Source organism: Saimiri boliviensis, chromosome 10, assembly GCF_048565385.1.
Source record: "Saimiri boliviensis isolate mSaiBol1 chromosome 10, mSaiBol1.pri, whole genome shotgun sequence".
NCBI lineage: Eukaryota > Metazoa > Chordata > Mammalia > Primates > Cebidae > Saimiri > Saimiri boliviensis.
This window is the reverse complement of record NC_133458.1, coordinates 69189768-69216347: the sequence shown is the minus strand read 5'-3', so window position 1 is coordinate 69216347 and position 26580 is coordinate 69189768. Positions and strand designations below refer to the sequence as shown.

At 36.7% G+C, this 26580-nt stretch overlaps 2 protein-coding genes across 12 annotated transcripts in view; one reads left to right on the top strand and one right to left on the bottom strand.

Annotated features, from left to right (window-relative positions):
• Positions 1-10243, bottom strand: part of VPS50 (VPS50 subunit of EARP/GARPII complex) — a 163876-nt gene extending 153633 nt beyond the window's left edge. For 5 of the 6 annotated variants that reach the window (XR_012512115.1, XR_012512116.1, XR_012512117.1 and 2 more), the window contains exons 1-2: positions 10100-10243; positions 2971-3039 (exon numbers count right to left, since the gene is read on the bottom strand). Coding sequence is in view for 1 of the 6 variants with exons in the window: in XM_003921207.4 (XP_003921256.1) it covers positions 2971-3039; positions 10100-10132 (102 nt within the window). In the remaining 5 variants the exon portion in view is untranslated. The remainder of the gene's footprint in view (positions 1-2970; positions 3040-10099) is intronic. The other variant, XR_012512118.1, reaches the window with a different exon arrangement.
• Positions 10244-10420: 177 nt separating this feature from the next.
• The window catches only part of HEPACAM2 (HEPACAM family member 2), a 42178-nt gene continuing 26018 nt past the window's right edge, over positions 10421-26580 (top strand). For 3 of the 6 annotated variants that reach the window (XR_012512119.1, XM_003921208.3, XM_074379441.1), the window contains exons 1-3: positions 16335-16490; positions 22070-22420; positions 25846-26130. Coding sequence is in view for 4 of the 6 variants with exons in the window: in XM_003921208.3 (XP_003921257.1) it covers positions 16412-16490; positions 22070-22420; positions 25846-26130 (715 nt within the window). In the remaining 2 variants the exon portion in view is untranslated. Of the gene's footprint in view, positions 10451-16334; positions 16491-16906; positions 16936-20259; positions 20269-21722; positions 22421-25845; positions 26131-26580 lie in introns of those variants that run through there. The other 3 variants (XM_074379442.1, XR_012512120.1, XM_010345368.3) reach the window with 3 other exon arrangements.

The window sequence follows — 26580 nt, the reverse complement described above, 5'->3', positions numbered from 1 at the left end:
ATGTAATATATACATAGACATACATATATATAATATATATACACACATACATATAGATATAGAATATATATATGTATCTATACATATATGTTAAAAACCCAAGCTTCCAAATAATTTCTAGAGTATAATAACATTTTTAAGAGGTCAGGGAGGGAGGTTAGAAAATCTATACTGACTACTTCATGCAAAATAACTGCCAATTTCAAAAAGTTTATCACGGCCGGGCGCGGTGGCTCAAGCCTGTAATCCCAGCACTTTGGGAGGCCGAGGCGGGTGGATCACGAGGTCGAGAGATCGAGACCATCCTGGTCAACATGGTGAAACCCCGTCTCTACTAAAAATACAAAAATTAGCTGGGCATGGTGGCGCGTGCCTGTAGTCCCAGCTACTCAGGAGGCTGAGGCAGGAGAATTGCCTGAACCCAGGAGGCGGAGGTTGCGGTGAGCCGAGATCGCGCCATTGCACTCCAGCCTGGGTAGCAAGAGCGAAACTCCGTCTCAAAAAAAAAAAAAAAAAAAAAGAAAAAAAGTTTATCACCCTGTTTCCTTTTGCTTGAATGTAAGTAAGCTCTCTGACAACAGGGAACTTTTGTCTTTTCACCGCTATACTGCTAGTCCCTAGAAAGTTTTTTAAAAATGGTACTTACACTTATGTTTTTTAAAAACAGTACCTATATTTACCAGTGAGGCAGAGCATTAAATGAAGTTAATAGGTTTGCCATATAAGAATTTATAGGCTGGGCACATAGAAACTCAGTAAATTTGTTGAATATGCATAAGGAAAAGATCAGAAGGCAATGTTAACCTTTACAGTGTTGATCTTTGTGATTTTTTTTTAGATACCTTTTTAGTTTATTGTGCTTTCTGTTTACAGTATACATTAATTTTATGTTAAACACGAAGATTATTTTAAAATAATCATTTCAATTAACAGTTTCCACTTTGTTAAAATACTTTTAATTTTAAAAAGATCTTAAGTGAAGATCTTTTTCAATGACATCAAATTTCAGGTCATCAAGAACTACTTACAACATTAATTTCAAAGCAATTATATAAAAATAAGTCATTAAAATATATGTGTATGATCTAGGCATAAAGTCACATCTAAATTGTGAAAAATATTCAACATTAAAGTTACATCAAGCTATGCTGTGTAGGGAATTTCTGAATGAGTCTTCTTAACTCTTAATCTCAGTACTGTCTTCAAATCTCATCCATACCAAACTCAGTTTACTGACTGGAGCTTTGCCAGTCTAGCTTTACCAGTTGCTAGCCAGAACCAGCAACTCTCATGTCCTCAGAACCACCCAGAAAGAAGGCAGCAGCTCTGCTCACCCCATCTTTGGTTTTGCTATAGGAGAACACAGAAAGAACAAATAGGCAGATGAAGCTTATAGGGATTTCTTAAGGTTAAATGTAAGCTTACAGTATTAATACCTTTTTTACTATTAACTGCTTTATTATTTAACTAACTTGGCTTCTTAGCATGTGCTAAAGAGACCGTGCTCTAGGCTTACTCTTCACCTGAACCATTTATATTTGCTGACCTTGTGATCCCAGCCTGGCCACTCTACCCAAGGCCAGGTATCCTAAAAGTACAGACAGCACTGGTCACTGATGGAGCCAGGGTTGGAGAGTCAATAAGAAGACTATGTAATGAGATCACCATAAATTCACTACCAACCACTACTGGGAAAACATCAAGGCTCATGGCTGAAACCCAACAGAAAGTTCTTATTAAGACAGTCAGTATTATTTAAAGAGGCTCACTCATCAATTTGACATTGATTCTGCAATATGTAATACAATCTAATTCAAGGCATGTTCATAATGCATAATAATCCTTTTCTTAAGTCAAAGAAATAAAGAGAATTATTGTCAATTAGGATTCATGGTTATCTCTTATTTCTTAACCTTTTCATAGTCGATAATCTTTAATAACATTGTATAAAACTATATGATACACTTTTTATAAAGTTTTTATCTGAACCATTTCATGCAAAAGGGTTGGTTACATTTTATTGCATTTGGAGAATATGTTTGGGTCTGACCCAAAATAAAAGCAATGCAGTAAATACAAAATTCAATTTAACAGGTCAGGCACCTGAAAGAGCTGAGAAATCATCCTCCTGAGGAGCTGACACAGAGGTGGAAGGAGAGGCCTTCAACTGCTGATCAAGAGAAGCAAGCCCTGTGTATTCAAACGCCAGATGCAGAAAACAAACAGTATTTTCACATACAAACCTCAAATTTAAAAAGCCAAAAACAGACATTCAGAAGTGCCAGCTTAATCTGTGATGTAGTGGCTGTTCACATGGGCAGCTTCAAGCAGCAACACTCCAGAGAGGCAGCAGGGATTTAACAATACTTGATAATTCCAAGGAGAATCCAGCTAGCTCTCAAACAACCTATGTAAAATTTGTAAACTGAGAAGTTCACATGAATGTCAGAGGATTAAAATCTAAAATATCTACAATTTAGGAGATAAGTTATACAATTCAGTATAAACACTACGGTTTAGCTGCTTATTCAAAAACCTCTGCTCGACAACAACTATATGATCATGATTTTTGGCACAGAGTGTTAAGAGTATAAAAAGTCAGCAGTCAATTATTTCATTTTATTTCTACAAATTACAGCAGATAAGTCAATAAAAGTGTGTGTGTGTGTGTGTGTGTGTGTGTGTGTATACACACATACATATAACTGCTTTCAGGCTAATAATTTAATATAATAAATTTCCAATGTATCAAGTTTGCATTTTCTGCTTTACTATAATGAATCGTGCATACTACATCCCATGTGTAATGAAACATGCCCTACACCCACTGTACAATAAATATGTACCTAGCTTATCATAACAACCATCTGCCTGTGGGAAAGAGAAGCTTCTGTGAATCAATTACTATCCAGAGGCAATCATATTTTCTTAAGGAGGCAAAAAGTCACGTTCACACATGTAGATCAATACCTTTCCAGGGACCCGGAGACTCTCTATGGCACCAAGATCACTGAGGCTTTCTTGAGGGCTTTTCAGACCCTTAAAAAAAATAATAAGATAAAGAGAATTTTAATCATGCTGAAGAATTATAAGAGGATAGAATATACCTGCTGAAATAGAAATTATCACTTTAAAAATAGAAATTTTCCTACCTCAAAATATGGAAGATACATTCTAAAAGCAATTATCACTTAATACAATAGCACTATTATTAAATCATCAAAGGATGTACTTTTGGTATTTTATAATAAAAGAGTATTATACAGCACCTTTACAACTAATGGTAGAAGTCTAACCTACCTATGGTTTAAAAACAGCCAAAAGAAACTTACATAACAAAAAGTGTTCTATAAAAGCGCTTGCATATACAATAATAATTACTAAATTCACCTGGGAAAAAGTCCAGGTGAATAGTATTATGCAATAGTATTATGATTCACGGATACAATATACTAACCAACTAAGCTAATCAAATATTTTTGAATAACGCAAATTCATTTTACCTGAATCTTTCCCACCAACGTATCCAATTCATGCTGCGTAAATTAAGACTGAAGTCTCATATCTCAGTCTCCTACCTCCTTTAGTTCTTTGGTGCCCTGCACTTCTATATTCACATCAATTGAGGGATTATGAAAGCTTTATTTGTACCAGGGGAAATTATTAAAATAGAAAGAAATCAGCAATTTAAATTTTCTTTAAAAGCCTCTCTTTAAAAATAGGCTATTCAAAGAAGACACTTAATGTCCCTGCAATATCAGTTTTTAGGCAAAATTAGCTGTTATTTATTTGAAGAGAGACTTATGATACAAATTGTCCTTTAGTTGCCCTATACCGGGGTCCTTAGGAACCAAAATACATGGTATGCTTATGCTGACTACTTGAGACTTAGAGCAGAACTTGCTTATCTTTAAACTATGGAGATGTGTATTCTCTCTTCCCTGTTGTAAAATACCGTAAGTCATATCTATAATTTTTTTATTACAAAGTGCTTTGCCTCAACCCCAAGTCTTCCATTACCTCAGAATATCTAACCTACCCACCCTCTCTCCTCTCTGCCTCTCTCAGGCACACTTACCACTCTAAGAAATGAGAAAGCAATATACCACTTTCAGAATTATCTCCTCTACAAAGTCTTCCTAAATCCTTATGCTTCAAAGAACACAGTATTTCTCAGTACAACCCTTTGTTCATGTCCATCAACATCACCCAGGGAACTTGCTAAAAATTAGATTCCTATGCCCTAAAATAAACCTAATAAATAGGTTTTTCTGGATTTGGACCATGAATGTGCATTTTCCAAGACAATACCTCAGCCGAAGTGGTAAAGTTTTAAATTTTAAATATATCTTTCTCTTGCAAACTTCAAGTCCTAAGGAAAGGAAAAAACGAAGTCCTATTTGCCTCTATAGCCCAGTGGCTAACAAAGTTCTGGAAACAGAGTAAACAACAAAGAAATGAGTAAATTATTAGATAGAAGTCATTGGTCAGGCTCCAATCTCCAGCAAATTAGCACATTGTTCCCACAGGAACATGCAATTGACTGCAAAAAAAAAAAAAAAAAAAAAAAAAAAAAAAAAAAAAAAAAAAAAAATGTATAGGAATGCTTGCTGGAAAAAAAAAAAAGGACTAATGAGATTTAATATACCTTTCAATGAGTAAGGAAGAAAAACAGTATGTTACTAATCTTGGGTGATTTGTTCTTCCTTGTCTTGAATTCTCACAATAGTCATGAAGGAACAGCATCAAAAGCGGTTAAGAAAGCAAGATTGAATTATCAAACTAAACTTCTATATACATTATATATACACTCATGTGAAAGTAAAACTTCCCAATTTGATTCAAAATCATGACCACCCCTAAAATATATTTTTAAACTGTAATTGCCATGTCTTTTAAACATATTTAAACAAACGTTTTTCAAAGTACACATGCTCTTTGACTTGCAATTGGTTATGTTCTAATAAATTCATCATATGAGAACACATAGAAATGTACAGAAGAAAACAGACACTGAGACTGCCTGGGGATGGAGGGTGGGAGGAGGGAGAGGATCTGGAAAATAACTAATGGATACTAGGCTTAATACTTGGGTAACAAAATAATCTGTACAATAAACCCGTGTGACACGACTTTACCTATATAACAAACCTGCATATGTACCCCTGAACTTAAAATTAAAAAATTTGTTAAAACCCATCGTAAGTGGAAAATACATTTAATAATCTCAATAAAACCATCATAAACTCAAAAATTCATTAAGTGAAACCATAATAAATCAGGGACCATCTGCATAGATTTGCTTAACTAAACTAACAGAAATCCCTGAAGGAATATATCATGTTTAATTTCTCTTTCCCCAGAACAACTCTGCAAAGAAACCAATGCCTGAAATGTAAATGTGATATATACCAACATCTAGAAAAACGTCTTACCTCCATAATAGTCACCACGCAACAATTCAACTGCCAAATGTACAAAATAAAAGTAATACAAATTGAAAACCCCGTGTACGTGTTAGGAGGATGTAGAGTGAAGTGATTATCGGAATGCACTCTGGAGCAGACCACTTGAGTTTGTATCCTGACTTTCTCACTGTGGTTTTGAACAACCTATCTATCCTTTCTGTGCATTATATTCTATGATGATGATTCACAGGCTATTATAAGAAGTAAAAGAGATAAAGTATGTGAGAAGCCAAAAATACTGTCTCATATATCTCATGCATTCTGTTTTCATTAACTGTAATTCTTAATATTTTTATTATGACAGAAATGTTTTCCTTTTATCAAAACACAAATGAAGAATTACATAAATGTCTCAAAACACAACATATGACATTCAACTGTACTTTAGAATTATAGATCTTTAACACTTTATCAATTTTATAAATTTCTATTAACAAAGTCATTCTTACTTTATCTCTCTAAACCATGAAGTTACAGTTATCAGTGTAGTTCTCTGCCTTTATTAAGTTAAAACTTTAATGCTAATCATTAACCACTATTTGATCTATTTGATTTTCTTTCACATTTGATTTTTGTTTTGATAATTCCCCAGTTTAGACATATAAAAAATTCAGCCTAAATTAACACTTGCTGTTCCATTTTATTTGCCCAAATCAGATTAACACTTCAAACTACTTCGGTTATGTCTACATTAATCCTCGTTTTCCATTTATGAAACCAGCAACTGTGTCTTATCCATCCAAAGAAGGATCTGTGATGATTTGTGTTTCCTTCTCTTTTTGGCAAAACTCAAGAGTGTTTACACCCAGTCCCTAATTTCTCTCCTCTTATTCTCTCCTGAACCCGCTCTATTCAGGCTTTCCACCCCACAACTTCATGAAAATTGCTGTATTCGGGGCACCAAGGACCTCCATGCTGCTCAATCCAAAAGCACACTTCTCATTCTCACTCTCACCTTACTTGGCCAATCTGCAGCATTTAACACAGCTAATCACTCCTTACTCCTTAAAATTCTTTACTTGGCTTCATGGCACCCTTCTTGGTTGTTCTCTTTATCCCATATTCATGCAACAAATATTTATTGAGCATCTGCTATATTCCAGGTGCCATTTGGGAAGCTAAAGACTTCTTACCTCACACGCTGCTTGTTCTCATTCTGTTTTCCTGGATCCACCGTTTCCCCCTGACTTTTTAACACTGAATTCTCAAAAGCTCCAACCTCAGATTCTTCGTATATCTTCACTCATTCCACTGGTGACCTTAACCAGTTTATATACAATCTGCATGTTTGTAACTCCCAGAGTTTTAGCTATACCCTGGATTCACCCCATAAATTCAGATTCATCTGGCCAACTGCCTACTTTATTTCTCCACTAGAATATTTAAGAGGCTTTCAAATTAACAAGTCTAAAAACCATGTACCTTCCTCCAATCTGTTCCTCCCTCAGTTTTATCCATCTGAGGAAATGGCAATTCCATTCTTCCAACTCCTGAGGCCAAATTATTTTGAGTCATCTTGATGCTTCTTTTTCCATTACATCCCAAACCCAATCTGTCAGGAAACTCTGTCACCTCTACATTTACAGCACATTCATAATCTGATCTCTTTCAACACTTCTGCCACTAGGGCGGAAGGCCTACACCCACCCTCTCACCTGGATTACCACACTAGCCTCATTATTCGTCTCCCCATTTTTGCTCTTTTCCCTTCTTCAATCTATTCTTAAAACGTGGGTCAGAATGGTCTGTCTGAAGTGTTATACTAGATTATATCATTCCTTTATTTGCCATTTCACTCAGAATAAACAGCAAGGCCTTGCTATTACCTGTAAGGTACTACATGATTTAGCTTCCTGCGTTCAGAAATCTAACCTTATCCTGACCTCATCTCCCACTACTCTTCTTCTCATTCACCTCACCCACATTGGCCACTTGTTTGAGAAATTGCTCAAACAATTGAGCAATTTCTCAAACAAGCTCCTGCCTCAGGACTTCTGCATTTGCCTTTCCTTCCACTGGAAATGTTTCTTCCCAAATATCCACATCAGAGAGTTCACTTCCTCACCCCCTTAAGGTATTTTTTTATTACCTTCTCTGAGAGGCCTTCCATGACCATCCTATCTAAAATTATAAGTCACCTCAAATGACCAACAATTCCCAGGACTTCCTAACCTCTTTTCCTCTAAAGTGTTTATCACCATGTCTGCCTTAACAGTTGTCTATTTTTTTACTTAGAATAGTGCCTGGCACATAGTGCTCAATAAACATTTGTTGAACGGACTGAAAGAACAGAGGACAGCATAATGGAGAAAGACGAACAGATCTCATCTAAATAAAGAGAGCTAACAAAGCCTCCCTTCCCTCCCATTATTTTGCAAACAAAGATTCCAGGACTGCTGAAATGCCCCAAAACTTAAATTTCACAGACCTTAATTTCCTATCTCTCTATATTAACTCAATATATATTATTAGCATATTCTATAGATTCAAAAAAATAAATACTTTCTTATATGCTTATTTTAATCCTAATAAGTTTAACTCAATAATAAACCGTACTAATTCAAACCCTCAATGTAAATAGGCAGCATGCTATTTTCATACCTCATAGATTCAGGAACTGTACATCAGTATCAAATATGTGAAAGGCAAGCCACAAACATATATAATTAGGATAACTTTAAACATGTGTGCAAAACTCCTAATTTTACCTCACTTTGTACCAGTATAATTTCAGCCTTGTGTATATGTTCTTTGATGTATTTTTTCCACTCCAATTAAACACAGGTTTGACCTGCTGAAATTCAATAAGCAATGAACTAAGGCTTCAGTGTTACCATTTTCAGCACAATTGCATCACATTCAGGAGACATACACTTCCCATCATTGCTAGTGGAAATTTTTTTCTCTCCTCCTCATTTTTACAAAATGAGGTCAAAAAACTAAACCAACTACAGCTACTGTACAATTATGACAATGTTAACTACACTGAACTTGAGAAAGTATCAAACTTAGCTGATGCACAAAAGTCCAAATTCAGCATTCCAAAGGTAGTTTAGAGGTATTAGTGGCATCGTGTACAAAAGTGTATATTGATTTAAAAATCCAACAAACAGGTACCGAAGTCAGCATGAACTTATCTATTGCTTGAATTACTGCAACAGCCTGCTTTCAGTTTTCCTACTTTCCCACCATCAACGCAGCCAATGTAGTGGTCTCTATACGCAAGCACTTCCTTGATAATGCCCAGGAACTGCGTTAAGACCTTTACCTCTTTAACTTCATTATATCATATAGCCACTATCAGGCTAACTCCATAAGGTACAAATTATTCCTGTTTTAAAGATGTCAAAACGGATGCTTAAAACTGTTATGTAACTTGCCGAAAGTCATACAGCTACCACAAGATACAGCAGGACCCAAACTCATTGTCAAGTAAGAAGTGGCAGGATGCATAACACCGGTACCCAACACATGTAAGGAATTCCCAAATGTTACTAGCCACTTACTTAAATATTTTTATTATTCACAGAACATTTTGATTATCTTTTCATAACATTAACAAAATCATCTGACATAAGTAAAATAATTATGTAAGGATCATCTGTGTATTTTGCAAGAGAAATAAACAATTTGTAACCTGTTCATATATCCCTCAAATTCTGAATTCTCAAATAAGAATATGGAATTTGAGTTCTTTTTTGTAATAAACAAGAAAAATACTCACAAACCTTGCATTAAACGATTATCTTCCACATTCTCCAAACTTCTAAAAGCCATGCAGATTTAAAACTATAATCTTAATCATCTTTCACATTAAAATAATAAAACAATGGCCAATTGTAGTGAAATATTAAAGTTGAAATAAATAAAGGGAGCTAAAACAAAGCCATAATCGATACGTACATAAAAGAAAATTTCTGCACTTCTTAAAGGAAGCAGAGGCATTATTACGAAGTCCCTAACATTTATGAGACAGGTTACAAAATAGCCAAAGCTCTTATTCATGACTTTTCACTATGGCCAAAAAAAGAAAAGATCAGCATTTTGCCATGACAAAAATAATTTTTTAAAGTAGAATTTCACAAAGAGTTTTCACATATATTAGCTTATTGATGAATCCCCATAACAGAACTGTGAAATAGAATGAATAAAAATAATTATTTTCACATCCAGAAACGTAACCTACAAAATTTGGGGACTTGCCCAAAATCCAAATGCTACAAATTTGTCTTCAAATCCGTTTTCACTCTTTCCAGATCACCTCTACTGCACAGACCACACCACCCTACCCAGGCTATCAGCTCGCATTTGACAGCCTGGATGCGGAAGACCTTGCAAAGAAGCTGGGGCTGTTCTTGCAAAAAGAGGAGGAGGGGAGACAAAGATATCCTGATTCCTTCAATGACCTCTTTTAAAGGAATGTTTCTGGGCGGCGGATACTCGCTGGAGCAGGGCTCCAATCCAGGCGGCCCAGGTGAGTTTTGCAGGGTGTGCCCCGGCTTACCAGTCCCCCTGACACCTGCCACCACCCATAACTTAGGTCTCCGCCGGCCACTGGTCGGGGACAGAACATCTCAGCTCCTCTCACAGCCGAAATGAAGGAAGCCTTTGCTTCAGCCGATGCGACTTACCTGTCGGGTCATGAGCGATTTGATTTTTTGCATGTCGAAATGCTTAGAAGGGTACCCTGCCTCAAAGAGCTAACAAATCACACCGAGCCACTTCACAGCTGGCCCAGACACAGGGAAGCCATAGTGGGTGGTCACGTGGAGGCGCCCACCCGGGTCATCCTTTCGTTCCCTGAGCATGCTGGGAACTGTAGTCTTCTGGCCCCCAGCGGCAAGCAACAATGAACCAAACAGGCCAGACCAGGGACTACAACTCCCAGCAAGCAAAAGAACGGGCGCTTCAGAAGAGCCGGTAAATCTTATTGCTCAGAGTGGCCACAGCGATCGCCGGTCTTACGAAGGTGCCTGCACTAGGTAGTTCCTCTTCGGGGAATCGGAAACCTAAGTCATAGGTGACTAGGCGTTGAGAAAAAGACGAAACCCAGAAGAGTGTATAAGCCAGACTGGCGCGATGTCCCTTAGGAGTGTGACGGAGGAAACCCCACCTGGTCTAGAGGGGCGGGGTGGGAGAACGAGAAACTGACAGGAAAGAGAAAAAACTCAGGGAAGGGCTGTCACTGAGAAGTGACCTGAGAACTCTAGACTACCCCGGGCTCGCTGGGTTTGGCCTGAGGAAGGGTGTTCTCTAGGTTGCCCAATAGGCGGCCCGCCAGGATTAGGCCTGTTCTACCCCAGTCTTGGCATCCCCTGCAAGCTCTAAAATAAAAGGATTTTTATGCCCGCCTATTGGGGGGAGGGGCACGGAGTTTCGCTCTTGTTGCCCAGGCTGGAGTGCAATGGCGTGATGTCGGCTCGCCGAAACCTCTGCCTCCCGGGTTGAAGCGATTATTCTGCCTCAGCCTCCCGAGTAGCTGGGATTACAGGCATGCGCCACCACGCACGGTTAATATTGTATTTTTAGTAGAGACAGGGTTTCTCCGTGTTGGTCAGGCTGTCTCGAACTCCCAACCTCAGGTGATCAGCCTGCCTCGGCTTTCCAAAGGGCTGGGATTACAGGGGTGAGCCACCGCTCCCAGCTCCTCCCGTCTGTTACTTTACCTCCGTACTCTAAGACAAATGAAGACGGGAAATAGGACAATACATTATTGTTGTACACGTGTCACTTTAAAGTCCTCTTTTCAACTTTAGGCTGTTTAGTGAAATTGGGGAATGGAATAGGAATGTCTTTGGGGGCACAATTTTAAAAGGACTTTACAATTATGAGAATATTAGAAGAAGAAAAAAAAAAAGTGACCCTAAAGCTAACAATAATAGCTAACACTTATCGAAAGCTGAGTACCTGTCTGCAACTGCTAATAGCTTTAGATGTATGGTTTCATTTATCCACACAAGAATCCTGTGAGTTCCCATTTTAAAGATGACGAAGCAGGTATGGCGAAATTAAGGAACTTGCCTAAGATTACTGCACATGTGCAAGCAGAAACTGAAGGATTGGTTATCAGACGTGTTACGGGTTTCATGTATTATGTTGAAGAATGATTTATAAAGCATGGTACCATTTTTTAAAGTTTATTTTCTTATATTGTTAACTTTTAAAAATGTGACAGACCCATAATTTCAAAAATATTTCTTAGAATTAAAAAATGTTCAAGTATGTTAACCTAATGGAAAGTGTTAGGTAGTCAGATATGGCAAAACTAATAAAGGTGATTTGCAAATGACTGAAGTTTGAGGGACACTAACAGAGGTTATTTCTGATTCTGAAATTCTATTTTCTCACCCCTCAGAGCCTCGTTTTATTTTTATAAATGAGGTAATATTTTATATAGGGTTTTGTAAAGATAAATGAGATGATGTAGGTGAATGAAATGTATAAATTGTAAAGCACCGTACAATTATGAGGTATTATTAGTTTTTATTCTGCCCAGTTTACTCCAACAGAACCACCTTGTGCATACTTGTATCACTGCGTTCAGCAATTTCTTTGAAATTGTATGTTTACCTATATGCTTCTCTGACTGTTACTTCTAACCCCTTAAAGAAATTCTGGTCACATTTAGGGCAAGTCTAGTTTAGTTTATTTTTTACTTGTTCTGATCTTAATTTTCCGACTATTCTTTGTATGTGAAAATCTTCAATATTTAGAAGTCCATGGAAGCATCAAAAGAAAAACTGCCAGCCGTGCATATAAAATAAAACTCAAATCAGTAAACATTTCTTGATTGTTGAGCTCAAAGCAACACTATAGCAAACACTTTAGATTAATACTGTATGGTTGTGGTCACAAGCAGTTTACAATTTCGTTTAAAAGCATACATTAGGGGTGATCCAAGTTCAGTGGTTCTCAAACCTGACTTCAGATTCACCTGAGGCATGTACTGTTATTATTGTTGTTTTATTTGGGGATGTTTGTTTGTTTTTTTGTTTAAGATCTTCAGTGATTCTGATAAGCCGTCCAGCTGTAGCATGTCAAATCCATTCTGTAAAGATGGGAAAAATTATCTATATAAAGGTTCGAGGCCACACATTTCATGAGAGCTTGATCTATAACTGGAACCCAGATTCAGCCCCAGAATTTTCTCCCTCACACACTCAAATACAAAGTTAAAGATGATCCCCCCAAACAGTTTTTTTAATCGAATGTGTTTATTTCTGTTGTCCAAATTCAGAAAAATGAGTGTTATCTATTTGACGCTGAAAAAAGCAAGAAAGTATTTAAACTTTGTTTTACTCCAATACTCGTACATTTTAGTTTATTTTCTATAAACTGGAGAAAAAGACTGTAACTATAAATAAAGTAAATCAGCACTGGTATCTAAATAAACTATATTTTCTAATTCAGCATAACTTAACACTATATAAAATAATCGAGCCTTATGTGATTCATTTTTACCTGTCTACACTCAAAAAAACAAAAAACTTAGCACCCTAAAAAACACTTTTTAAAAGTCGAGCATGCTATTTCCTTTCCAATTTTCAAAAAGGTATTTATATATAAGATTTATTCAGGACTTTCATATTTGCCCGAGAGCTGTTGTTAGTGATAGGTCAAAGTAATGGAAAGTTTAGATGGTCTGCCAGCAAATCTTGAGGAAGGCTTGCTGGATACTAATTCCTTGGAAAGGAGTGCTAACCCCGTTTTTGCAGATTAGAACATCAGAGCCGAGAGTTAAATAAATTGATATGATTCAGGGCAATAGGATTAGCAGTGAAGTAGGATAAGGGAATATTTCTAATGGCCCAAACAGGAGGAACTTCTGGAAGCTTAAATAAAAGCTGAGATCCTGATTTGATTAGAAAGATAAAATGTCTTACGACTTCATGAATACCAAAGCAGTGGAGAGATGCAGCCCCTCCAAGATTACATGGATACACTTCTTGAACAGGCCATAACAGAAAACAAAACACTTGCTGAAGGTAAAGTGGTGACCTAGAGAGGTGCCCAGGAAGAAAGACATTACTGCATAGTCATTTAGCAGCCATATAAGATAGATCAAGGCTTCTGGGAGGCAGCTTTGTGGACTTTATAGAAGTGAACACTAGCACAGGCATAGGCCTATGTGATAGGTTCCTCTGGCAGCTTACTCATCCTGTAAACTGGAGAGAATCTACTGATTACAACAATAAGAAACACTTTCTTTCCCCAGTTCTTCTTATTCCCTACTGTTCTACATCTACATTGACCTTGGCATTTCACCACCTGTCCTTCTTGTTTCTGCCACTGCAAAACATGCATATGCTACTTGCAGTTTTAAATGCAGTTGTTTGAAATTCATGCAGCAGACATTAACTGTATGAAGCAATACCAATCTACAATTTAAATAGACTATAAACTATATAGTGTGATTTGAGAAGTAATAAAAAGCCCTGCCCCCAACACACACACACACACACACACACAACACACACACACACACAACACACACACACACACACACAACACACACACACACACACACCCCTGCACAAGAGTGTGTGTCCAGATGCCATTGCAAATGCATGTGTACACACATACACACACACTCTATCCTAGTGGCTCCTTGCATTGCTTGCAGTTTAATCACCATGGATATAGATTGTTGTAGGTTAATCAGCTTTCTCATTTTAAATGCAAATATGACTAAGATTGGTAAATAGTAACACTATAGGCCCTTTTTTTCTGGCTGGAGTGGTAGAGCAGAACCTCCCAGTGGGTCACAGGTGTGATGTGATATGGATGGTAGGAAAATTCTTATAATGATAAAACACTTCAAACTATTTTTAAGAATCACGTGAAAATTAACAAGAGTTGAAGTTAAGCTTGAGCACTCTTTTTCTTACTTCCTGTATAAACGTGGTGTAATCAGAAGTTACTGCGGCAGGTAAGAGTTTATATCAATACTTTACCACTAGAGGGCGCTTTATCATGATTATCCCAGTAGCCCTTTCCCTAGATGTGCCGTAGTATATTTTAATGTGTGCCATGAAATAAAAAGATTACAAGTAAGATTCATTTTGGCATTTATTTTTTAATGTCGCATCTACTACCACCTTATGTCATAGAAGAGGGAATATTTTCAAATACAACAAAGAAATAAAAGTCTCAATAAAAAACTTTAAATTGAATATATTTAACACTAGGGGAAAAACACAGTACATTATCTTTATTTGTCTTTTTGCCAGGGACCCAATAAACTTTATCATAATGCAGCACTAGATTGAAAAACACTGGAGATAGCTAATTTAATAAAGGCAATTGGATATTAATATCAATCTAAAAGATGTTGGGGGAGGCTACGTGATATCTGTAGAACTTCCATATTACTTTCCAAATTGTATTTTCTACAATCCAATCTTAAAATTTATTTGTATTTATTACACATCAGCTGAGAATCATAAGGCAGGGGCCAAGGAGCATTTGGAGTTTTGTTTTCTGGGGGAACAACTTAACAAAAATACTAATTAAGCATTATGCTACATCCCCAAGATTCATGAATGAGTAAGATTATTCTCTGTATTCGAGGAGCCCAAAGAGAAAATAAACATCCAATAAAATAAGTTAAGACTATGGAGATAAGTACTGCAATAGATGTATGTACAAGATTTAGAGACAGCACAGAGAAAGTTGTAGTATTGTTATTATTTTGCAGGGGGGTGGGGAGCGTGAGGAGCTCTTGCCATTTTTCCGAAGCATGGAGGGATCTTAAAGTAACTGATCTCTGAAGAGGACTTAGTTTTCCCAATAGTCACTTACTTTCTTTGCTTATGCAAGTCCTTCTAGAAGAGTTCAGAGCCTTAATGCAAAGAGTGTTTTCAAACTTGGATTCCAAAATTACTCATTCCTTTTTTACTTTAATTATGCTTGAAGTATATTCTTCCTTCCCCTCTTGTCATTGAACTTCTTCAGTGGGCCTTTACTGTTAAACTGGTGTATGCAAGGTTTTTACTTGATTTGATAATTTAATGCAGATTTGGTTATACCCTTAACATTTTATATAACAAAAGGCTAGGACCAGAGCCTTCTTGGAAATAGGGGTTAACTAATAACTTAATAAATTAAGCAGACATGCTCAGACTATCTGCTGCCGTGACAATCAAGTGGCCAGGTTGGAAAACTGTAGCCTGGACACTGCAGTAGAGGTAAGATCATTTCTAGATCATTGGTTCACTTCTTCTATGCATCAGCTGTGAAATATGGCCTCAGATATTATCTGTTGACCTGAGCTTTTCATTATAATTATGCATGGTCCATGCTTCAGCCCCACTTGGAAACAAACCTATGATTTGCTTTTAAAAATAAGATGAATTCAAAGATTAAATGAAATCAGTCATTGTAGTAGGAAGCACCACATAGAAAAATACATTTTAAAAGATATTCTGGAGCTCTCTTTTGATTCGTTGGTATAATTTTTACATTTTAGTGACTTCCTGAAGATTTATAACTGTTTAGCAGATCCATGAACTACTTCAATTTTCATATAATTTTTTAAATTTTAAAAAAATAATGGCACAGTTTTGTATGATAGAAAACCAGCCTTTGTTTCTAAGGAAATTTTACAATATTCCTTTGTTATGAAAGCATGCTATTTTTCAGTAAAGTCACTCAAAAGGATGTTTTCCTTCATGTGACTTTTAATAACTAAGTATAATTTATGAAATATATAGACAATTACTGATAGTTGCTAAGAAACTCTTCTGAAAGTCATAAGCCCGTATTCTTGCAAAACATATAACAGGTGTTCCCACTCCCTGTGTCCTTTGTATACACATTCATTCTGTATTCAAATCACAGAAGCAAGAGGCAAGATAGGGTCTGTTACCTCACTGCTAATTTCCCTAGCAAATAAACCAGCAGCTGCTGGTCCAAGTTACCACCGAGAACAGGGAACTGCATGCATGGGACAGGATGCTTTCATGGAGCCCTTCAATGACACACTTGGGGTCTTTCAGTGCAAATTATACCTTCTTCTCTTCGGTAAGGCCCAGTGTGAATTGTGTTTTAGCTGTTTGTTAGCTTTGTTTTTTTAATTGTGGACATAAGGTAAATATTTGCTTTAAGCTGTAGATGCATTCAGATAATTGAAGAGCAGGTCAGAACGTTTTAACAATAACACACTGTTTCAGCAAAGAAGCCAGAACATTTAAGAGAAATGAGTTTCAATAAATAGATTGTTATTGTTTTCTTGGAATGACAAGTATTGTCATAGAACTCATGAAAGGAGTTAAGATATTCTAAAAATCTAATGAATTTCTTTTTTTTAGAGTTGACATATATGTTCAATAGTCTTTAATGCATTTCTTTCAGCAAATATTCTAATAGGTCATGAAATTGTGACTACTTAGAGTTAAACTCTAAATAATTTATGAAAATGGTTTTCTTTTTAATTAAAGATATAGTTGCAAACAGTTTACTGCTTCAAGTTAACAGTCACATCTTAAGAAATAAGGAAGAAGTGAGATTCCAAACTAACAAATTTCCTACACAAAAGGGAGAATGTGTTTAAAAAGATTATTACTCCAAAATGCCTTTAGCTTTTCTCTTTGCCCAATGGCTAGTCCTATTAAAAATTTTCATCTTACTTTAATATTTTTCCCTCATTCTCCTCTTTATCCTTAGAGTTTAAAGGAGTCTCTTTCCAACATTCGCATTGCTCGTCTGTCAACATGATTTTCACCAGATGTTCCCTTTTCTATTCTTCCTGTTTATCAGTTTTAAAAATGAAATCAGTTACTTGTTTATATTCAACAGAGAAGAGCTTTAAAACGGCTGTATTTTTTAAAATTTAAGAACAGCTTAGTGAAATAAGCAATTTAACTTTCAGGCTTCTTCAGTTATTTAGAGCCTTACTTTCACTCCTATTTTTTGTTAAAGTTTGCATTGTAAATGTTATTATTCAAATTTATACCTAATGTTGTGTCTATCCCACACATTTGAAATATACAGTTTGTAAATGTTTTTAAGTCTTTGAGTTTCCCAGAGTTGATTGTTCCAGTTATTACAGTATTTATGTTATCAAATTTAAGTCTATAATAGATTTTTATTTTCTAAAATTTTTTGAAAAAGTAAATAATTACTATAACTGTCTCTATCTTTGTGCATTTTTCTTGGTTTTAAAAGTATTCTGGGTCATTATCCCACTTATTTTTATATTTAAAACAGTAGGACTGATGTCATTTTATAAGTGTTTTTGAAACTGCTTTAAGAAGAACTTAGAGACAATTTAGTTAAGGAATCAACTAAAATAAAATAAATGTACATTAGGAAAATAGCATGTTCATAAAGAGCTAAAGCTGTTTTTATACCTTAAGACCTTCTCGCTTCTACAAATTTGCTTTTCTTCATAGGTAGCATGTTGTAAAGGTCACAGGTGATTTGGCAATCTTCTTGCTTTTAGGAATACTGAATTTTTGTTTCTTTCTTCTTTTTAAAAACATTTAAAATTTTGAAGCCTAAAATGTGCAGTTTGTGCAGTTTATTCAAAATACATCATAATTTCTATTTTTTCTAAAGATGCAAGAGTTTATTTTCAGTCAACAATACTTGTGTTATGCTTGTTAATGTCACACATGATAATGGGGAAGTAAATGCCAGCTATTTTGAGCTACAGCAGAGGTCACTTTGTGAAATCTTATGTTTATATTCAATACACTGAAACTGGTCTAGGGAGTCCTTTGTTGCTGAAATATTGATAAATTCTACAGTAGGACTTCAAGTGTGCCTTGGCACTGGATACTCCTTTATAATGCTATTGTTATAGAGTGTGAGAGGATCTGTAAAGGAGAGATCATTGCTGTAATTTTGTATGTCAGATTATAATTAGTATTGTAAATATTTCTCCAGATTTGTGTAATGCCTTATATGCAAAAAGTCAAGATATTTTCTTTTTTTATTTAACAGAACTATAGTTTACAAGAGTTTTTGTTACTTATACCCAGTAAGTATTAGTGGATTTAATTGAATTTGAATTTCCACTTAAGTCCAAATATTTGGAATATTAAAAATAAATTTAAATTTCATCGATTTTTATATTATTTATTATTTTTGTGTTTGTATATTTTCAAATAAAATAGAGACACAGATCTCACCGTCTTGCCCAAACTGGTCTCGAACTCCTGGGCTCAAGCAATCCGTGCACCTCAGTCTCCCAAAATGCTGGGATTACATGAATGAGCTACTGCAACTCGACTTTTTATATTATTTATTTTCTTGAAGTTCATCTGTTTATGCAGAGGATGATTTTCCAAAATAATAGTTTTAGTCCTTTGGGTTTTGTCATACAACTAGAAAAGAGCAGTTGAAAATTTCTCAAAATGAAGCTAATTTTTCTAAAATTAGTAAACTGCTGTTTTTGACAGCATGAATTTATCACATCTGTAGTAAGAGACACATCAATAGCAAGAGAGTATGTGTTCCTAGAATGTGGAGGAAGTATTCAATTATCTGTTTACTCCCAAATTTCACTGCAAGTAAAGATTGCATCGGCCGGGCATGGTGGCTCAAGCCTGTAATCCCAGCACTTGGGGAGGCTGAGGCGGGTGGATCACGAGGTTGAGAGATCGAGATCATACTGGTCAACATGGTGAAACCCCGTCTCTACTAAAAATACAAAAAATTAGCTGGGCATGGTGGCACGTGCCTGTAATCCCAGCTACTCAGGAGGCTGAGGTTGCGGTGAGCCAAGATCGCGCCATTGCACTCCAGCCTGGGTAACAAGAGCGAAACTCCGTCTCCAAAAAAAAAAAAAGATTACATCATATTGATAGGTTCATGTCTTTCCTACAAAAGAAGAGATTTTAGACAGCTGAGATAAGATACTGTATAAAGAAAATTTCATTCCCTGCTGACATTTTTATAGCTTGTTACCTATCATTTATCTGATAAAAAATGGTATAGGCAATCTCTAAGCAAAGAGTTACTGTAACAACTGTGCTATTTCTCACTGTTATACAAACATTTTTAAAAGCATACATATTTTTAAAAAACTTTTTATTTAATAAGAAAGCACTGAACCTATTCAAAGATATTGATGGCAATATATTATTTAAGGTATTATTACATGATGTAGTCTAAAGTAGCCCCCAAAACTAATTTTTCCCCCTAAATAATGATCATAAATACTATAAAAAAATTTCTTCTTCTACTAAGGTAGTTTTACTTTTCTCAGAGCCTCAGTATTTGTATTGTATTTAATATTTTATTAAATAAAATTTTTCTCCCATAATTTTAGTCATGGACTCTCTAACCAATCTTTTCATATTTAAGATTCAACATATGAGTCAAGATACAGAAGTCACCAATATTTCTATTCCAGTGATATTGTCACCCCATAGTAATATAGTGCCTCCCAGCCATTTCCAGAATAGTAAATAAATCTCAATCAATCTTTCAACCATAACTACAAAAGAAGTCAATTACAAAAAAAGCAAAGAAGGACTTTTGCAATGGCTTTCCCAAATGACAAGCACAAATTGGTCAGAATCCATTCAGACCTTCTCAGCCTAGTGTTGGTTTCTAGGCTGAGCTGTGAAATGCTCTACTGTTGGTAGAACTGAATTCCTCATAGGAGCAGGCCTACATCTTTGAGTTTTTCCAGGGAAGTCAAAAGGCAAACAGACTGTTCAACCTTTCCCTTTTTAATATTGATGACCTTTCATGACATGACTTGGATGAAGCTTAAAGACTCCCTGATAGAAATGAAAAAGGGGAAGTGATCAAAGAGGATGAACATTTTGTATTTAAGAAGTTTAAAATTGTAAAATGCTTCTATTTATATCTAATCTCCATCTCGTTCACCTGCTTAAGGATTTTATTTCACTTTCACCCATCTCTATTCTGCCTCATCAACATTTCCCTTTGCAGTGGAACATTCCCAATAGCAAAAATATTCTCTTGATTTCACATTTTTGATCCTTCTTTCTGCCCCTCTTCACAACAAAACTCCCCAGAAGTGTTGTCTATACCCGTTGTCTGCAGCTTCTTTTTTATTCTGTGTTTTTTCCTTTCACTGTTCAAAATATTCTATATTTAAATGTCTCTCACTCTCTCCCCTGATATGTCAAATGTTCCTATGATATAGGTATCATATTGCCCCTTTTAATATGAGGATTTTGAAGGAAAGAGCTTCCAGCAACATGGTAACCTGAGCTAAGGAAGACTCTCTTCCCCCTGCAAATACATAGAAATGCCAAATAAAATAAAATAGTATCTCATGGCTTAAGGTAACATGGGGAAATCTCCAGTTGCCAGAAACTAGGAAGAAACCTGAAGACACAGCAGTGAATGCATGGGCTGCACAATCCCCAGCACTGCCCAGGGCTATCCGCTGGGCAGAGCTCCAAGCCCCAAAGCCCTCCAGGCCCCTCATTCTCTCTTAAGTTCACATTAATCAGGAATTTACAACATTGCCTCTTGGATATCTAATGGGCATCTTGAGTATGCCCAAAACTGAATCTTCATCTTCCCCACAAGAAACTATTCTCCCTAGAGTCTTCCCCATGATTAATTTATTTGCTGCAATTCCATTCTTCCAGTTGGTCCAAGTAAAGAAGCTGGGTATCCTCTTTGTTTCTGACACCCTCAAAGTGTCAGCGAATCCTTTTGTCACATCAGCCTTTTCTCACAACATCTTTTGCTAACACCCTAGTCTCCAGCACAGTTGTCTCTTGCCCATTATATTGCAGTCACCTCATAAGTGTTCTCCCTGTTCCTGCTGTAGCACCCATTCCAGTGTATTCTCACAGCAGCTAGACTAGGTCTAATAAAACATGAGAAAAATCATAGCCCTTTTCTATTCATGAAACTCCTATTGCATCCCCGTCTTAGAGTAAAATTGCCAGAATCTTTCCCATGATCTTAAGGTCCTGCTAGCCTGTCCCAGCCACCATGCTGACCTCATATCTTATCACGCTCCTCCTCCTCCACTGTGCTCCATCTGTACCTGCCTCTTGCTGTTCCTCAAATACACCAACCAGATGCCTGTTCACGGTGGAAATAACGTCATGACTGATAATGATTTAATGCCACTCTCCTTGGGGTATTTGCATTTGGCAAGCATTGGGCTAAATGGAAGAACTTCCAATAATGGAATATTCAGTCATTTCAGAAGGCTTTAAGGGAAAATCTTAGGAGGAAATAACCCCGAGTATTTCATAAATCACATAGTTTGATTAGTTTATGATATGACTGACATTAATGTAGTCATAATTCCAAATGTTTTAATGGTTTCATTGGACTTTAGAAGCAGTAAACTTTCTTAGTTCTCCTTTTCCCATTATTCTGTAACAGCCATAGAAAATAACTTCTGCTTTTCCTTTTTATCTTGCCTTTAGAGAAATCATGCAATCAGCACAGTCTTTGGGTGGAGTTTTTTAAATGCAGAAGGTTTGAGAGACAAATATTTACCTCTATATGTAACCAGTACTAGAATAGTCAGTACCTAGAAGCCACTCTTCTTTGAAAAGGATTATCATCTGATCGGGTTCTCTCTGTAGTTGCCCCTTTAGATTGTGAAATGTGGCTCAAGACCTTCACAACTTTTCTTTCCTTTGCAACAGGTGCTTGCTTGGGGCTGAAAGTGACAGTGCCATCACACACTGTCCATGGCATCAGAGGTCAGGCCCTCTACCTACCCGTGCACTATGGCTTCCACACTCCAGCAACAGACATCCAGATCATATGGCTATTTGAGAGACCCCACACGATGCCCAAATACTTACTGGGCTCTGTGAATAAGTCTGTGGTTCCTGATTTGGAATACCAACACAAGTTCACCATGATGCCGCCCAATGCATCTCTGCTAATCAACCCACTGCAGTTCCCTGATGAAGGCAATTACATCGTGAAGGTCAACATTCAGGGAAATGGAACTCTATCTGCCAGTCAGAAGATACAAGTCACTGTTGATGGTGAGTCCCCTGTGAGTGTACGTGGGCAGCAGTCTAGTATGGTAGTTAGCAAAGGCTTAAAAAACTAAACTATCTGGGCTTTAGATCCTGGCTCCACAATTTTGCACAAATCAATTAATCATCAAAGCCTCAATGTCTCATGTCACTAATGACATTATCTGCCTCCCAAGGCTTTCTGAAGATTAAATAAGACATCCATGTCTTATTGAAGAGATACACCTAGTGCCCAGCAATAGATAATCAAGCACTCAGTATAACTTATTGTTTGTTTGCCTGGGAACTATCAAGTATAATGTTGCTAATTTGGTAAGATGGAGAAAATCTTTTCTTAAGAGTAGAATGCACCCTGGGAAGATCTCTATTTTGTCATGAAGATTTTTGCTTCAGTACACTGTTTAGGAGAGGATGAGACTTGCGCAAAGATGATACTTAAGGACAGTAGACATGCCTGGGAATGTCCTCTGAGGAGGAGTGGGGTCAGCTAACGTTCAGACACTTATTTTCCTTATTGAATTATGTAAGTGACATATGTAAAATATACTATGTCCAAAACCCAACTTCTGATTTTTTTCTCTCTACACCTGCTTATTTGACAGTATTCCCCATTTTAATAAATACAAATTCCACTCTATCAATTGCTCCAGCCAATACCTTCCAGTCACTGTTGACCTCTTCTTTTTCTCACATCCCACATCCAGTCCACAAGAAAGCCTATTGGTTTACCTTGAAAATACAGACAAAATCCAACCATTTACCACCCGCAGTACTGCCCCACTCAATACCACAATCAGCCATGGCCTTAACTATCCTAATAGCTTTGCTACCAACTCTCCCTGCTTCTATTCCTGCCTCCTGCAGCTTAAAATCCTCCCATTGCTTCTATCTCACTCAGAGTAAAAGTCAAAGTATTAACAATCTGCAATGCCCCACATACAGAGCACCTACCTGAGCCCATTTTCCTCTCTGTATCCCCCTCACTCACTTGTTTCTGGCCATGCTGGCCTCCATGCTCTTCCTGGAACAGGCGAAAACACACTCACTCCTCCGGGCCTTTGTACTTGCTGTTTATTCTACCTAGACAGATTTTCTCCAAGATACTAGCATGTACCTCTCCCTTATTTCCTTTAGGTCTCCCCCAAATGTCACTTTATCTGTGAAGCCTTTACTGACCACCCTGTATAAAATACATTCTCACTTCCTCAAGCACAGAGAGAGTGAGACAGAGAGACAGAGAGAGACAGAGAGAGAGACAGAGAGAGAGACAGAGAGAGACAAAGAGAGAGAGCCACTCTGTATCTCCAATTCTGCTTCTCTCTTTTACATAGCATTTATTACTACCGGGCATATTATAGATTTTTATTTGTTTATTGTGTCTCTTCCCCAACTAGAATATGAGGTTCCTGGAAGCAGGGACTTTGTATTATTTGCTGCTTTGTCCTCAGTGCTTAAAACCTTTGCTGACCATTAGTAGATTGAACAAGTATCTGTGGAGTAAATGAGTGGCCACAGAGGAGACTGGGGAGGCTTCAGGGGAGTAAAGACGCAGAATGTAGAAGTAGATGCCTAGAGAGCAGCCGTGGGGAAAGAAAAGAGCTATCTAAAGGGAATGTCCATGATGTTTTCCTATGTGGTGTTCTGTCTCCCTCCAAACTTTTCATACAATATCCTTTCTTGTTAATTGGTAGGAAAGTTGAATCTGCTCAGGAAAATGCATCAAAAAACTTAGTAAAGCCTCAATAGGGCTTTAGCGACTGTGCCAAAATTCTTCTTAGAAGAAAAACTTCTACATTTCAGTTACACTGTTTTAAGCAATTGTATAATCACGATACCAGTGACTATTCTAATGATTGGTTCTTCTCATACAAGACTGTTGATGAGTTACCTATTTAGCTCATACCACCTACAATTAATTCCACACACAGGTACATTTGAAATATGAGCTTCTTCTGCAAATTAAATGTACACAATTTATTTTTGTTTTTAAATCATACTATCATAAACATAAAGCCTTTCCAAATCTTTTGTTCTTGCCAGGAAGATGAAGGATTAAATTAAATAGATGAGCCAGTTGATTACACCCTTCTTGAATGTGCTGGAGACTTCAGAACTACTCAGCTCCTGTATAAGTTACCTTTCAACCTCTTTTCTCTTACCTTTCACTTTCTTCTGTCTTCTCTGGGATGAAGAATTTTGTCAGTTTGTGCCCTAATGCACATTTTCCAGTGTACAAAAACATGAGCACAAGTCAAAATAAATTTACCTGAGGAAGCTGCATCGACCCTAATTAAAAACTTGACAGGAAATTGAAGTCTAAACATTGGACACAATCATCTCCCACTTATGTATCATCCTACTCTCTCTGTGTCCTGTAGTCATACATAGAATGAGATTACTAAATACATCTCTCTCCAAAATGCAGGAGAGAAACATTGCCAGATGTGAAGCCCTCTTCATTTTGCCACTGACTGCTGTGTAACTCTGGGCAAGCCACTGTTTTTATCAATTAAGTCAAGAACTTCAAAGATTAATGTAAATTGCCAGAAATAGTTGCAGATGCTTATATAATTCTACCATGCTTATATAATCCATCAACTTTACAGTTAAAATTCAGAGAGAAAATATTTGCTCATTTTTGGAAATTTGTTTTGACAAATATTAAGAGCCAACTGTGTGGCAGACCATGAAGTAAGACTATTTCTCTATGACTTGACTTTCCAACAGGAATTTCTACTAGATTTTTTTTTCTCTCTCTCTAATTTGATATAAGCCCAAGAATATATTATTATCCTATTTTCAGATTGAGTCACTGTTGAAATGTAGCCTTTGGTTTGTTAAAGTGGCTAACATAATGTTACAACACAAATGCAAAGCAATTAAAGTGTATAATTACTTCATGACATACATAGAAAGAATAGTTGTACATATGTGATTTGCTAAAACTCTCCCTCAGTTTCCCAAAAGTATAGTATATATTAGCTGTATATATTGCAGATGATAGAAATTTGAGTTCACCACATCCATCCCAACCAGCTGCTGTTGGGACATTAGGACAAGTCAGAGGAGAATAACGACATACATTTACATGTGAACGTGTACCTTTATGGGGTTGGTGAAAGCCCAATGAACAGCGAATAAGGGAGCTGGCTTTCTCAGCCACATATAAAGTAAAGACTTCATTAGACCATCCTTAAAGAGTAAGTTCTGGAATTTGATTATCTCTGACTGTAAATGATATTCTTATATTTTGTCATCTTGCATTTTCACTGGCTTTTTATTCTCTACTTTAATGATTACCTGAGCTGTCTACATTTACATTATAAAATGCTGGAATCATTTCTCCAGGAGTTCATGTTTGAAAGATCTCATAGGGTTTTATTATAATTCCATGAGTAGAAAAATCATTTCTATCTCCCTTAATATTGCAGATCCCATCACAAAGCCAGTGGTGCAGATTCATCCTCCCTCTGGGGCTGTGGAGTATGTGGGGAACATGACCCTGACGTGCCAGGTAGAAGGGGGCACTCGGCTAGCTTACCAATGGCTAAAACATGGGAGACCTGTCCACACCAGCTCCACTTACTTCTTTTCTCCCCAAAACAATACCCTTCATATTGCTCCAGTGACGAAGGAAGACATTGGGAATTACAGCTGCCTGGTGAAGAATCCTGTCAGTGAGATGGAAAGTGATATCATTATGCCCATCATATATTGTAAGTTTATTTTTCTTAACTCATGAGTTGTTTTTTGTTTTCTGAGAATATCTCCCACGATAGTCACAGAGAATATAAGTACCAGACGTCATTTGGCTTTTACCATTATTGCAGTTCAGTAGTTCTAATCACACCTCCCAGGCACTGTCTTGCATGAAATATGTCTACTAGAACAACCCTATTTCTTGAAGATCAAGTTGAGATACTGGCCAGGGGCCATTCAGGTTGTATTTCGTGATTCAGTCCATTGTGTGACCTTATTTCCAGTGGAAAGCAAGAATCTTAATTTCAAGAACCCAGAACAATGCAGAGGCTGCAAAGAAAAAAACTGAAATAATACCTTGAGAAGAACTTTCTTCCTAGCTAAATATTACCATTCCTAAATTAAACATACTTTATTTTTTATAGTAAAATATTTTCTTTACATCAATTCTTTCTTCTAGCTATTTA